The sequence below is a fragment of the Nymphalis io genome, chromosome 22 (assembly GCF_905147045.1).
Source record: "Nymphalis io chromosome 22, ilAglIoxx1.1, whole genome shotgun sequence".
Taxonomy (NCBI): Eukaryota; Metazoa; Arthropoda; class Insecta; order Lepidoptera; family Nymphalidae; genus Nymphalis; species Nymphalis io.
In genome coordinates, this window is record NC_065909.1 from 2,900,275 (window position 1) to 2,915,260 (window position 14,986).

Genomic DNA, 14,986 nt, shown 5'->3' on the forward strand with positions numbered 1-14,986 from the left:
TATATATTATATTACATTTAGTACTTGAAACAGCCCAAAGACGATCATTTTGTTCTATCAACTAAAAGTCTACTTTTATAGTAACCTTTAGTATCTCAACGTATATTATATTTATACGCCTTAGATATATCACGAAATTCACAAAGAGTCTGTAATTCCTCCCAGATTTCAAAAATATATATATTTAATGAGCTCAATACCGGCATCGAACATCGCGATAAACCCTTGTGAATTGAAATTATTAAGCAGCCAGCTTTTGTATATCAATATATACAAGCAATCGATAAAATAGTTTTGATGTTCAACTAACTCGACCGGCGATCAATAATCTGACTGTATTTAATAAATGAATGAGATATATTAACGTCAATCATTAAATTATCTTTGTAACTAATATCTACAACTTTATAAACATAAAGTATTTAAATTGAAAGCAAATGTACGTGATAAATGCTAATTAAGTAACCATTCGAAATTCATGGAGATTGAAATTGCCATAAAATTCCAAAAAAAGTTGTCACACGCTTGATAAAAAATGTCGCCTTAACGTGTTGATTATTGAATTAATTTAATGTTATATAATTAAAGAAAATAACATTAATACATTTTTCTTACTATTATTATAATATATAGCAATAAATTATATAGTTTACGCGCCACGCACACGGGGTAGAAGAAAGTATAAGAGAACGTCATGCCGTCTGTCATCAGGGCATACAAGTCGATCTTACTGCAAGGCTTGCTAATAGATGTTTTATTAAAAAAATATTGTCAACTGTTACATTTAATTCGAACATTATAATTTTATTAACATTATAATTGCGGTTCCGCTATTATTAATATGTAGTTTATTTAATTCTATTTACATGCGGTGTATTATACGTACGTACTTCGACCTTGTTAAAAGCACGGATTTCCTTAAAGGAACTTTGAGCCAGACATTTATCAATAATTTAAAATATAAATTATATACAAAAGTTTAGTCTCTTATTAAGAAAAGCTGTTGAAAAGAATCTTCAATAAACATTACTGGTACGGTTCATTGCACTGACAATATTGCAAACTTTTAATTTATCAATTAGGCGCTTCCACGGCATTAAACTTTAAACAAATTTTATTTCTACAAAACTACATCGTTATCCGAATAAATATGATTATTCATATATATGAATATATATATATATATATATATATATATATATATATATATATATATATATATATATATATTACATTGAAACCATTACCAGCAATTCGCACTAGGGCCCGAACACTCACATTATTTTTTTTTGCAAAACAGCCTGTTAAAAATTATTTTCTGGCAACATCAACCGAACCATAACTACTGTGACCGGATATAATGAACTATGACATTGTTATGATTTGTTCTCTGTACCTAGAGTCTATAATCTATATCTTTTGACTTTTCTATTCTCTTTGGTTTAAGCGTCACTTCACTTGGTTAGATAAATTAAAGCTGACATTGTGTCTGTATGACGCATAAATTGTGTTTTTTGTATATAGAACATTTTATCAAATCTTAAGATAAACAAATATACAAAATGGCAGAGAAATACGACAAAAATGGTTATAACAGTAGTGATTTTAAAAGAAATGCGAGTCAAGATATAGCAGAACATGATCACGAACAAGATGGCGAAGAGGGGTCAAAACTTAATGAAAAAGCCGGCGAATATATGAGAGAACTGTTGAGTGAAAAAATTAAATTGAATAACTCAAAGTTTCCTATTTCATCCCGTCTTATTGACGCAGGTTTGTTTTTATTTATCAGCTTTTATTTATTCAATAACTATTATCTAAATTTCAACATTTATACGTAGAAGGTAGAAAAAAACATGCATTATCGTCCATTAGCATTTAATATATTATAGTTAACAATCATAAAATGTAGTTTGTAGTAATTAGTTAGTATGTAGCACGATCATAATGATATAATAATTACAAAATTTGGATCGTGTATTTATTATTATCATTTCTTAGATTTAATTTTAGATAAAACAAATATTCAGCATGTTAAATTGCGTTGATAAGAGTAATGACAAGTCAAGTAAAGTGAGATCATTGACCCCCCCCAAAAAGACACTAATTAACGGTACTTGTTCAGACGCGTTATCAATCACCTCACTTCTATTTGAAATGCAATGTTAATATGCATTTCAATAAGTAAAATAAAATTTTAAGAAATTAAAATATTAACTGTTACTTTTTAATACATACTATGCAATATTATGTATTTACAGAAAAATATTAATGATTTTGTGAGAATATGTGATACTAATAACAATACTTGTACCAAGCACAAACTAATTACTCCTGTTACTCAACTATATTGAGTCAGTAACTCTTTTGTGGTGCGATGTATACGGCTCTACAACAGGATTCCAAAAAGCGTTCAAAATGCCTCAGTTGCTAAATTTAAAAAAAATGTAAAGGAATGCTTGTGTTCTAAAGGTTATACAATTTATGGATGATAACACACCTTGAGACTATCGCTGTCTGCCTTTTTTTACATTTTGTAAATGAAATATGATAAAAAGAAAACCTGCCGAGTTTCTTTTGCTGGTTCTTCTCAGGGCTGGGTGTTTCTTTACCAAACCGGTAGTAGTTTCTAGTTTGACTATCAATAAGTAAATGTTTAATAAAGTAATTTTAATGTGAATTTGATTTGAAAATTTAAATACACTTCTACAAATCGAAAATTGTATAAATTTGTATAGAGAAACAAATATGAATAAACAAGCAGAATCCTTTTTAAATGCATTAATTTAATCCATATATGAAATTAAATTTAATAAAATATAGTAACTTTTCCGTACTAAACATTGTTCAATACCCAAACCAAACCTTGGAAGTTTTATATATATATAAACAAGTATTGTGCCTTAAAATCAATATCATACTGTTCAATTAAGATATTTCTTCTCTTTTGATATTGATCAACCGACTAAAAAGTATAAAAATATTTTCTTATTATAACGAAGTTATTGTGTTTCTTCTAATATAATAGCATTGTTGTAAAAGATTCAATAATAAGCTGTAATTGATGTTTTAGAAGTTGCAAAAGTCCAGGCATCAGGACGTGTTCCGGCAAAGGACTTTAAATATCTAGACGTCTACAAGGAAAAAGCCGTCAAAGTAACGGTCAAAGTGTTAGTACCTGTCAAAGAACACCCTAAGGTAAGTTACGTATATGTTTAGCCTGGAATTAGGGGCTGTGAGATATTATCAATAAAACAATCCTACTCCAAGAATTTAAAAAACTCCATAAAAAAATTATGATAATTGACTGTATGTAACTATAACCACACAACATGTATATATTTCCATCTCTAACAAAAGTTACATTGCATACCTTTTCGTTGTCTTTTTTATTTAACTGAAGTCAATATCTGTGCTGAAACTTACTCATTGCTAACTGACCAAATTAGATTATGCATACCGAGGATAGGCTCTATTAAATCCCCAGCCAATCCAACAAGAGAGGAGTATTTAGCACAACAGGGCCATTCATATTTATTGTATGTTAAATAAAGACTATAATTTAAGTGCCCTTTATGTTATTAGGTGAACTTTGTTGGCAAACTTTTGGGACCGAAAGGTAATACAATGAAACAATTGCAAGAAGAAACCATGTGCAAAATGGCTGTACTCGGCAGAGGATCCATGAGAGACAGGTAAGAACGATATTACTATTATAGTATAAATACATATCTTTGTTCATTGAGGTATAATTTAAATTTTCTCAATGTAATATATATGTTGAGCAAAGTATATAATAGTTCATCCGTGTTAAACATTTCTGTACATCGTAGGTTGTTGTTAAATAGCCTTTACCCTTCCTTCTTGTTCCTTAATAAGATAATAATTCCTTAAAGACAGCTAAATTGAACAAGGTGTCGATTTAAAAATAAAGCTATAATAGGTAAGTTATGATGCCAATTTATTAAATATTTACAGACAAAAAGAAGAGGAACTCCGTAACTCTCTTGATCCGAAATATGCGCATTTATCTGATGAGCTGCATGTAGAGGTATCTGCAATGGCACCACCAGCAGAAGCTCATGCCAGAATCGCTTATGCCCTGGCAGAGGTCAAGAAATACCTTATTCCTGATGCCAACGATATGATCCGACAGACGCAAATGCGAGAGATTATGGAGAGAGGTTTGTATTACTTAATTATATCATACTAGGGGCTCTCCCGACTTCAAATGTTATAAAAGTCAAGTCCAAAGATCTCTACTATCTCTCACATTACAATTACGGTTGAAATTTTCTAAAACCTTTACTTGTAAAATTCTTATTTAAAAAAATAGAATGATTTACTAAATTTTCTCAGTAGGTATCTTTAGCGCAGTCAGGACAAATGTTTTTTTAAGTAATGATTAATTGACACTAAGAGTTTGGAAGTAAGCTGTTGTGGCGGCTTGTTTGTAATTGAGTCGGTTGGCGTGGTTGGTGAATGCTTGCCTTTCACGCCGAAGGTTGTGGGTTCGATTCCCACCCAGGACAGATATTTGTGTGCATGAACATGTCTGTTTGTCCTGAGTCTGGGTGTAATTATCTATATAAGTATGTATTTACAAAAGAAAAATAGTATATCAGTTGTCTGGTTTCCATAGTACAAGCTCTGTACAAGCTTAATTTGGGATCAGATGGCCGTGTGTGAAAAATGTCCCAAGATATTATTGTATTATGAACCGCCAAAAGTTCTTGATTAATCTGTCTTTACTTATAAGACTATACTATAAATTTTATTTTACTTTCAAATTTCCGATAACAACTTCGCCGACATTCAAAATGCCATTTTTTCACAGTTCATAATGAATATCACATATTATTTAAGATCTCGACCGACTACATCACGTCAATTCTATAGCATAGCTGTTAATTTGTGTTACTCCAACAGTGGTTAGGTTTATACGTTATAGGGGCTAAGTCCTATGTATGGTCCTCATCAGATATTCTACCGCAAAACAGCAGTACTTGATATTGTTTTTTTCCGGTTTGAAGGTTGAGTGAGCCAGTGTAATTACAAGCAAAAGGGACATAACATCTTAGTTCCCAAGGTTGGTGGCGCATTGGTGATGTAAGCGATGGTTAACATTTCTTACAATGCCAATGTCTATGGGCATTGGTGACAAATTATCGTCAGGTGGCCCATATGCTTCGCCTTCCTACTCTATAAAAAATAAAAAAACATTACATGACATACGTACCTTATCTATATATGAGCAAAAGTTCTCACTTGAAATCTGGTCACCAAAATAATTTGAATCAGAGGCTCTAAAACTTAACACTACCATAATGTTTTATAAAGTCAATGGCTCAGAAACATCAACATACAATAAAAAAAAACTCATGGAAAAATCCACCTGCCAGATATGGGGAGGAAGCAGCCTTTGCTAGATGTGACCGATAGCAAGAGTGTTGTATACAGTGCTTGCACCGTCACAAAACGTTCCTTCTCCTACCAAGATCCCGTGCTTAGGATGTCAGGTCAGGTCTATTATTATTCCATTGGGATAAATTAGGGGGGGGGGGAGTTGATGACGATAACATTTTGAAAATCGTATTTCTGACCTGGTGTAGTATATGTCGTTGCTTTTAATTATGATGTGTATATGACGCTCCTAATTAGTATTAGAAAAAAATGTATTTATAGTGTTATTATATTGAATGAGAGTCGATAAAAATATGGTAGAAAAAATTAACTATAATTATACACTTCACAAATACACCCATAACCCACACCGCAAATATAAATATAAATGGTCATTGTTCCAGGTGCACCACCACCACCACTCCCAGCGCCCCGCTCTGCGGCGCCACGCATGCCCCCCGCGCCGATGAGGCCCATGCCGGCTAAGACAAAGGTCTTCAGCATACTGGACCGAGCGCGGTCCGCCATGGAGACGTCGTATTCGTATGAAGATCCTTATGCTGTAGCAGAACCGGTAAAAGCTTACATTATATTTATAAATTTGTTGTCAATATAATGATTTCAAGAGAGGACCAAGATGGCTCAATGCTTAAATCCAGGTAAATACTACTAAGTTTTTCTGTCACAAACATTTAGTAAATTATTTTATACCATTACATTGTTTGTTATATATATATGTAACATAATAAAAATATAATGATGTTGTTTTATTTAATTATTGAAGTTGCCTTTTATAATATTATAACTTCTAAAAATTATACATATAGAAAAATACATAATACTATGTGTACTCACTAATTATATTTACATCAGATGTACACGCGCTCCGCGCCGGTGCCGCGCGGACCCCCCCGCGCCGCGCCCGAGCCCGAGTACTACTACGAGCGCGGCCAGGAGCGCTACTACGAGGACGACTCGTACTACAAGGAGGAGCCCCGGGAGTACAAGGCGTCGGCGCGCGACGTGGGCACGCGGCGGCCGGGCCCGTCGCACGCGCCGCGCCACTACGCGCGCGCCTCGCCCTACGCGCGCGCGCCCAAGTAGTGCCGCGCTGTTCGTACTTTACTAGTGTGTGGAACGAGCTCCTAACGATTGACGACTCCGGTATATCTGACGTGACCGTTAATCTCTTGATAGGCCATAAAATGTTTTTAAATTGTCGCGATAACAATTAACCGACTTTCATTTTATTAATAAACGCATTTTTTTTATATCTTCATTTCTGTACATACGGGTGATAGCTTAATACTTAATGGAACCTAACGAGTATAGAATATTATCTATATAATATATCCCCACGAAATAATCATAAAAATACTATACGCTGTGCTAATACTTAATCTAGATCTAGAAAAACTAGGACCAGCTACTACAAGCTGTTGATATAGTGATACTAGCGATTATTATATATTTCGGTCGCGATCCCGCTCATTCTCGGCTAAAAATCGGGCCTAATTTTCGGTCTCGTTCTTATGAACGCCGATAATATCGGCCATCGTCCAGATTGCTCGTGGTCCGACAAATTATTGATTCTGAGGCTATCGCTCCATGTATCGACGCGTGCACAAATTCAATGCACGTTACTCGCGTTTTTGCTACCAAGCGCCGCTATATTAGATTTTTAAGTTATAATATTGTTCTGTTCAATTTTCATTACTAAATTTTGTATATGTATTTCAAATAAGTCTTTTCTTCGTATTATTTCTAGATATTTTTATAATATAATTTTTAACATACTAAATGTTACTGCGTAAAAAAAAACAAAAATAGGTCGAACATTAGCGTTTAAATTATACAAATTAACAATAGTAAAGTACATAATACTATGTGTACTTACTAATTTAATTTGCGTTTTTCTTTTGCGTAAATGCAAAGAAAAAAAGAATTCATGTCAGCGGCATACTTATTATTGTATTTATTTCAAATTATATATAAGCAAATGGTGAGCTAGAATACAAAAAATCGAGACGCCAAAATAATATAAATTCTTATAGAGTGAAAACTCCCCTTCGAATGTATGGTCACGTTAGATATCCACCCACAATGACATTACTGTTTATATAAAAATGGACTTACATAGACATTACTTTAAATTTTTTATTTTGGGACGTAAATATCTAATATTGTATATTTATCAAAATATAGTTATTTCTTTTAATTTTAATATATAGACAATAATATCAGACATTTTTGTCGCACATATCCATTTCAAAATTATGAAATGAATTCACTTATTGAGATTGATAGTTTCATTATAAAAAGATTTTCGAATTGTGTGATTTGAAAATACAAAAAACTGGCTCACACACGAGTTACATAGAATTGAATTCTATTGTTCATGTATGAAATGAATAACTCAATTATAATTTAAGGTCCTTATACAAAGACCATTAGTGACAATTTTGTTGTAAGTGATGACAGATGACCCTTACTAAATCTGACTATCAAAACATTCGACAGTCTCATATCGTTAAACTCTTAGACACGCACATATTTTTTGTTGAGCTTTTTAATAAGATTCTGATTAATTTAATAAGATTCTGATTAATTTTATTTTGCTCGTATGATCAATTTTGATATTATTTGACAAATTAATAAGATATTATTTTATTATAAAATCATATTCATATTACGATGATATATTTTCAGGACAACGCAGAAGAAACATTCACATAAGATGGGTGAGTAAATAACAACTAAACCGGAATGGCAAAAATAAGCCAATAAAACTGGATTCAAAATTCAAAAAAGGATAATATGACAACATCGTTATATCGAAAAACTTAATGTATGACAAAAATACAAAAATAAAAAAAATTGTATCAAAAAGAATATGTAAAATATACTGATTATAAATTAATAATTATAAAAAAAATCAAAATGTGAACTTTCTGTGTCATAATGCATGAGCATTGCTTAAAAATAATTTGATAGAAATTAGTTTGGTTAAAAGAACAAATTCACGTTTTAAGCAGTAGTTTTTACTTGACAACTTATAATAATGTTAAATTTTTAAAAATAAATGTTTCAACATTTTTAATCTAGATATATTAAATACTAGAATTAGTTTAATCGTAGGCTTACTAATCCTTAAATTATGTAATTAAAGTCTTAACAAAACTACTCTTCAAACTCGGCAACAAGAAGATAAAATAATATGTATTGGAGAAATTGTGTGACTTAGAAATAAAATTACTTAAAAAAAAGCAAAGCGTAATTTTAATTTATTAAACTGCGGGAAAATTTAGGCAACCCTTATGTAAAATGATTCAAAACAACAACTTTTTTTCAATAACATATCAATTTCAATATCTAATAATAAAGTTTATGAAACGTTTATTTTCACTTTTATTATAAATTAAATGTTATCTAGAAATAATAATTGAATTAATATGTATAGTGTAAGGAAAATTATAAAGAAAGTGCAACTTTTTTTTCAACGAGTTTCAATGTACTTCGCGCCATCAGTACAAAAATTAATGTTTTATAAAATGGCGGTACACGCTAGAACTTTTTATGGTAAATGGAAAAAAAATTAAAAGGTCTTAAATTATTTTAACATAAATGCTGTACACATAAAAGTTTTTAATCTTTGACTTAATTTTGTAAGAAACCTAGGAAAAGATAAATCAATGTCAATTTTTTTTGTTCATTTTCAAGTAATACGCATACACGTTATAAATTTTAAATAATACACTGTAAAATTTCAAATAATATTTTCTGTCGAAATTTAAGTAAGTAATGACAGCTAAAATTGTGAGACAAGAGTTATTAAATTAAAAGTTCTAACTATATTTAAAAAGTTATAAAAAACTTATACATTCGTATTTTGAAGTAATAAAACAGTCCGAACATCGAGGTGGTCAGAGGACAAACCAAACATGTCTAAAATTTAAAGGTAAGCAGATACATTTTGTAAATTATACATAAAAAGATTTAATCGTGACAAATTTAAATTTTCTATTAAATGTATTTTATTTAGACAGAAAACCTTATAAATTAAAGTTGTCTAAAACCAAAATTGAAAATAATTACAAATAACAAACGAAATAAAAACATTAAAAGTATTGCAGTTTTAAAATATCATACTATAATGCACATTAATGTATATATATATATATATTGATTTAATATTAATATAAAATGAGAAGCATTTTTGTCGGAAATAGTTATACTAATATATTTTTTATTGTATGTAAATTAAGTAAAAAATATTTATATTATATGCACGAGAATTCGAATTTCTAAATTATTTATGAAATTCAAAGATCAGGAAAGAATCAAGAAGACACCCACGGCAAAGAAAAACTTCTACAGATTAAAAATAAACCGATATACTATAGTCCTCATCCAAATAAGGTAAGTAAAAATAATACAACCTTACTGAAAAACATATCAACTTTGACATGAAAGAGTTTCCATAAACTAATTCACATATTTATACATCCGTTTCAAACCACAGCTCAAAACATTTTCATATTCAATATACACTGGCCTCCAAAAAAATCGACCCACCTACATTTTTTGTAAAAAAGCTATCGTATGGTTTTAAACTACCACATATTTATATTTTTTAAGATTGATAATGAAAAAATGCAATTGTAGGATTGTACAAAAACAGAAATAGTGCGCAAAAAATAGGTTTTTAGGTAAATATGTGACAAAACACGAAAACACAAAATTTTACGCAATTTTATTTTTTTGTGTACAAAACGATTATGCCGTTTGTTTTTAAATTTGGGTGCCTAAATCTTACTATAATAGGGAGTGTTTCCTCCTCTTGACCTAATCACTGCCTGCATACGCCTATTAAGTGACCTGATTAGCTTTTTAATGTCTTCCTGTGGGGTCCGTTGCCATTCTTCAGTTAGGGCAGCTTCCAGTTGATTCAGGGTTTCTGGAATTGGATTTCGTGCTCGAACCGTACGTTTTAGCTGGTCCCAGAGGTGCTCTATCGGGTTTAAGTCCGGACTATTGGCTGGTCACTGCATAACTGGAATTTCGACTTCCCTGAGATAGTCTTTAACAATTCTAGCGACGTGAGGTCGTGCGTTGTCGTGCATAAGTTGGAAATTATCTCCAATATATCCAGCGTAAGGCATCACATGAGGCTCCAGAATGTCCGTTATGTAAGTTTCAGCATTAACAGCACGATTACGGAAAAAAACCAGCTCTGTGCGTCCCGTCAAAGAAATACCTCCCCAAAACATTGTAGAGCCTCCACCAAATCGGACTGTTTCTCGACTGCAACACTGAGAGTAGCGTTCTCCTGGCCTTCGCATGACGTTACGTCGTCCATCAGAGCCTAGAGACATTCGGCTTTCATCACTGAACAATACTGTCTCCCATTGGTCCAGTGTCCAATCGACGTGCTGCCTAGCAAATTGTAGTCTTGCTTGTCGATGGGATGCTGTGAGTTTTGGTCCTGTTGCTGGCTTGTGAGGGGTTAAGTTTTGCTCTCGAAGTCTACTTCTTACAGTATTTTCACTCACAGACACTCCACGACTTTCTCGGAGTCTACCTTGAACGTCAACAGCCGAAAGATGTCGGTTTCTTAAAGACGTCAAACCAATAAAACGGTCATCGGTCGGGTTCGTGACACGCCCCCTGCCAGATCCTGGTCTCCGGCGATACTCCCCAGTCTCCAAGTAGCGTTTGTACACTCTTCGCACCGCTGAACGACTTAATTTTAGTGTTCTAGCCACATTTCGCTGACTTAACCCCTCATGAATAAGAGCTACGACTTGAGCAGCTTCTGCTTCAGTAGTATCCATTTTTTATGTTTAAACTTATTAAAATTATTGTTTCAACAAAGTTTCATACACTTAATCAATAATAAACATCGAACCGAGATGACTCCGCGTTAAGAACTGGAAATAAACTAACCATGCACTTTGTGCACAAAGTAACGTTTTCTTATCAATACTTTAAAAATATTCCAAATATCCTCAATAACACTTACAACTCCTCCAAATCAATATCAAGTGGGTAATAAAATGTTAACTGTATGTCCCATAAGTAAAACAATCCACCTAGGTCGTCGCATAGTTAAGATAACAACTTTGTAAGTAAAAAAATACGGGTGGGTCGATTTTTTTGGCGGCCAGTGTATGTTGAAAGTAACTTATAAGGGCAAAAATGTAAGGCTGTTGTTTAATCTACCAGCCACACAACAATGGACAGAGTAAATCTCTTTCCAATTTAATAAAGGTCGTAATTTCTAAAGGAGGATTTAATCGATTGAATTACGTCCGGAAATAGTACTTTCGTCACATAGACAAAATTCAAACAAACCAATTTACTTCTACGTTTGTGTGTTTCTCCATTAACATTCAACTAAGAAAAAAAGTACATTTCATTTGGGCACATTGATTTTGTTCCGTTCAGAATTTGAAAAAAATATAGACGGTTTCATTTAAAGTTCTATCTAGCCTCACAAACCAAATATCGATGTTATTGAAAGCCGGGCTCTGACGTGAGTTATCATGTGTTACATTCATTTTTATTATTCATCTCGAGCTTGGCGGCGAAGGCAAACGTTCCTGAAGAATCCTCCATGGTATGGATCAAAATCTGCCATATATATAATCACATACCAAAATAGCCTTAGCCCAGCTGTTAGATATTCACTGAAACTTTACACTTTTTTTGTATATTATTATGTTTTTCTTATTTCAACCAATATCACTCTTATTTCGCACGCTTTTCACTAGTTTTTTTCACTAGCCTCATTACATAATCAAATTTTGTTATAATTCCCAAAGCTTTCATTATATATGTGTATATTAACTTTCATATTATATATAATATTTTATTTAAAAAAAACTTTTTAATCCATTTTTATTTCATATTTTATTTTTAATAAAAAACATTTTTCCAACATGTTGTTTCATTTACAATCCTGACATTTAATTTTTTTTGTGTATTAATATTCTTACAACAAAAAAGCCGGTGTATTTTTAAATTCGGCGAATGAAAAAATAACCTCGCGCAGCCCTTTACATAAAACACTCCCTGTGTTAACACAATCAACTTGCAGAATCCGGGTTGTTACTAAAAATTTCTTGTCACATGACTCTGGAAAACTAGCCCGTTGGTTCAGTGGGGTTCGTTTCATTATGTAATTATTTTAAATATTCCATGCGATTAATAGCTTTGCTACATTATCCCACAGACTGAATTTTCATTTTCTTAACAATTCGACTATTTCAATTTTATTAAATGATTCGTTTCCAATTATTTCATCGCGAAATAGCCTAGATGGCCTAGTGGTTAGAACGCGTGAATCTTAATCGATGATCATGGGTTCAAACCAGACCAAGCACTACTGATTTGTCATGTGCTTGTGTTTATAATTCGTCTCATGCTTAACGGTGAAAGAAAAGATCGTGAGAAACCTGCATATGTCTAATTTCACTAAAATTCTGCCACATGTGTATTCCACCAACCTGCATTGGAGCAGTGTGGTGAAATAAGCTCTAAACCTCAAAAAAAAGGCCTTAGCTCAGCAGTGGGACATTCAAAGGCTGTTACTTTTTTTTTTTTTATAGAATACGAAGGTGGACGAGCATATGGGCCACCTGATGGTAAGTGGTCACCAAACGCCCTTAGACATTGGCATTGTAAGAAATGTCAACCATCGCTTATAGCCAATGCGCCACCAACCTTGGGAACTAAGATTTTATGTCCCTTGTGCCTGTAATTACACTGGCTCACTCACCCTTCAAACCGGAACACAATAATATCAAGTACTGCTGTTTTGCGGTAAAATATCTGATGAGTGGATGGTACCTACCCAGACGAGCTTGCACAAAGCCCTACCACCAGTAAAAATACTATACTATACTTTACTTGTATATGGCTTTACTTATAAACTGATTTTTCCCCTTCTGTTCTTATTGATTTTACATTTGAAAGAAGACACATTGTATAATTAGTCACCCGCTTAACGTTTCTAAAGTAAGACTGATAGTTTTACTATACCCAAACAGTACATAATTATAACACATTTAATTTATGACTTATTTATTTGAAGTAATTAACTTATTACCTAAACATGAGAACATAAATTAATGAATATGAAAAGTTCTATATAATTAATGTGAATATACGAAAACCAATATATATTTTAATTAGATACATTACACATCTTGATTAATAAATACATCCCTGGTTTTCCCATTTGTTTTATATTACGGTAATGTTAAAAAAAATGTTGCCAGCACAAAAATAAACAGTAATTAAATATTTTTTTAAATACCACATTTTGCTATGAGTATAAATTTTTACATAAATCATTTTTTTTTTATATTAACTTTAAACTTAAACAGCCTTAATCTATTTGTTGATAAATATCTGTATTTTTCTTTGATCTTTTTATCTTTACAGGATGTTGGGGTACACATTGAGAACATAACCGATTCAATTCTTGGAAGTAAAGCCACAAGAAATAGTCATGATTGCAGTGGACTACATACAAAATAGAATATGAAAGTAATGTCAAGTGGTCAGACATGAGAAATTGTTATGTGGCTTTAGAACATGGGTGCAACAATATATTAGCACATGATAATTACATTTAAGCTTAATTAATCTTATATATAAGCAGACTAGTCCAATGTGTTCTGAATGACAATTAATATGAATTCCCGATCCGGTGCAATCAATATCTCGTGCCTTCTACTTCTCACCCTTAAAAATGTCAGCTCATTTGTAGAATCCTGAAAGTTTTGATTTTAAGTTAAACCTGTTTGTTTTTAGTAAAATGCGTAGATTATGTGGGTAATGTATTTTTAATAAATCAATTTTAGAATTTAATCTGAATAAATATGCTTATATTATATATAAGGCTATAATAACTAAAATGAGACAAAAAAATACATTTTAAAAAGTTAATTTACCATTTCACGGACAACATTTTTAGCTTTTTCTGTAAGTTGACCGATTAATCCGGCATACAGAACAGAATTTGCGTTATCCAAAGAACTCTTAATTGGAATACCTGCAAAAGACAGTAAGTATTAAGTCATGAAATAATTTATTAATTTATTTGTTTAGTGGATCAATATTATGACAAGTTACTAAGGTAATAAATAAATTGATCAAACCTTCGTGGTTAACGATGACGACACCGATTACACCTTTATGGGCTTGAATTCTTTTGATAGTTTCCTCTACTTCGGTCGCCTGAAACATAAAACGATGTATTCACATGCAAATAAACGAGTTATTGTTAAAAGTTATGTTTATACCATTTTTAAAATCGTTTACAATCGTAAAGCTTAAAGTTATGTTTGGAATCGGATGTACTCCTGTTAGTGTTACTTTCGCATTTTAATGACAGACACAACGAGAACTGTCACTGAAAAATAACAGTGTTACTAGTTATAATAAGGGTGTATTACTTAAAAAAAAACTTTGAAATACCCCATTACAATGAAAAAAAAAACTATTGAGGAAAATGAATTGATAATAATACTAATTACTTAATTTGAAAAATTTATTTTGAAGTATGTAGTTGCGA

The 14,986-nt window shown here is 31.9% G+C and overlaps 2 protein-coding genes across 4 annotated transcripts; one reads left to right on the plus strand and one right to left on the minus strand.

Annotated features, from left to right (window-relative positions):
* Positions 1-1,441: 1,441 nt before the first annotated feature.
* LOC126777089 (KH domain-containing, RNA-binding, signal transduction-associated protein 2-like) lies at positions 1,442-8,721 on the plus strand. 3 transcript variants are annotated; one of them, XM_050499975.1, is made up of 7 exons: positions 1,442-1,773; positions 3,074-3,198; positions 3,586-3,695; positions 3,979-4,184; positions 5,808-5,977; positions 6,277-6,531; positions 8,113-8,721. In XM_050499975.1, the coding sequence occupies exons 1-6, from the start codon at positions 1,563-1,565 to the stop codon at positions 6,505-6,507; spliced, it is 1,053 nt and encodes a 350-aa protein (XP_050355932.1). In that variant the 5' UTR covers positions 1,442-1,562; the 3' UTR covers positions 6,508-6,531; positions 8,113-8,721. The 3 variants fall into 3 exon arrangements, with proteins under 3 accessions (XP_050355932.1, XP_050355929.1, XP_050355930.1); XM_050499972.1 differs by having other exon boundaries at positions 6,277-6,503; positions 8,113-8,720; XM_050499973.1 differs by having other exon boundaries at positions 6,277-6,516; positions 8,113-8,719.
* Positions 8,722-13,803: 5,082 nt separating this feature from the next.
* Positions 13,804-14,810, minus strand: LOC126777129 (dynein light chain roadblock-type 2-like). Its single transcript, XM_050500026.1, has 4 exons — positions 14,715-14,810; positions 14,571-14,649; positions 14,364-14,464; positions 13,804-14,183 (listed from the first exon to the last, which is right to left on the minus strand). Exons 1-4 carry the CDS (start codon positions 14,715-14,717, stop codon positions 14,073-14,075), a joined length of 294 nt encoding a protein of 97 aa, XP_050355983.1. The 5' UTR covers positions 14,718-14,810; the 3' UTR covers positions 13,804-14,072.
* Positions 14,811-14,986: the final 176 nt, after the last annotated feature.

Coding starts and splice junctions, on each gene's coding strand:
- LOC126777089 (XM_050499972.1), top strand. CDS start 1,563: ATGGCAGAGAAATACGACAAAAATGGTTATAACAGTAGTGATTTTAAA. Junction 3,199..3,585: donor CTGTCAAAGAACACCCTAAG/GTAAGTTACGTA, acceptor TTATGTTATTAG/GTGAACTTTGTTGGCAAACT. Junction 3,696..3,978: donor AGAGGATCCATGAGAGACAG/GTAAGAACGATA, acceptor AAATATTTACAG/ACAAAAAGAAGAGGAACTCC.
- LOC126777129 (XM_050500026.1), bottom strand. Junction 14,465..14,570: donor CGTCATCGTTAACCACGAAG/GTTTGATCAATT, acceptor TGTCTTTTGCAG/GTATTCCAATTAAGAGTTCT. Junction 14,184..14,363: donor AAAATGTTGTCCGTGAAATG/GTAAATTAACTT, acceptor CAAAACTTTCAG/GATTCTACAAATGAGCTGAC.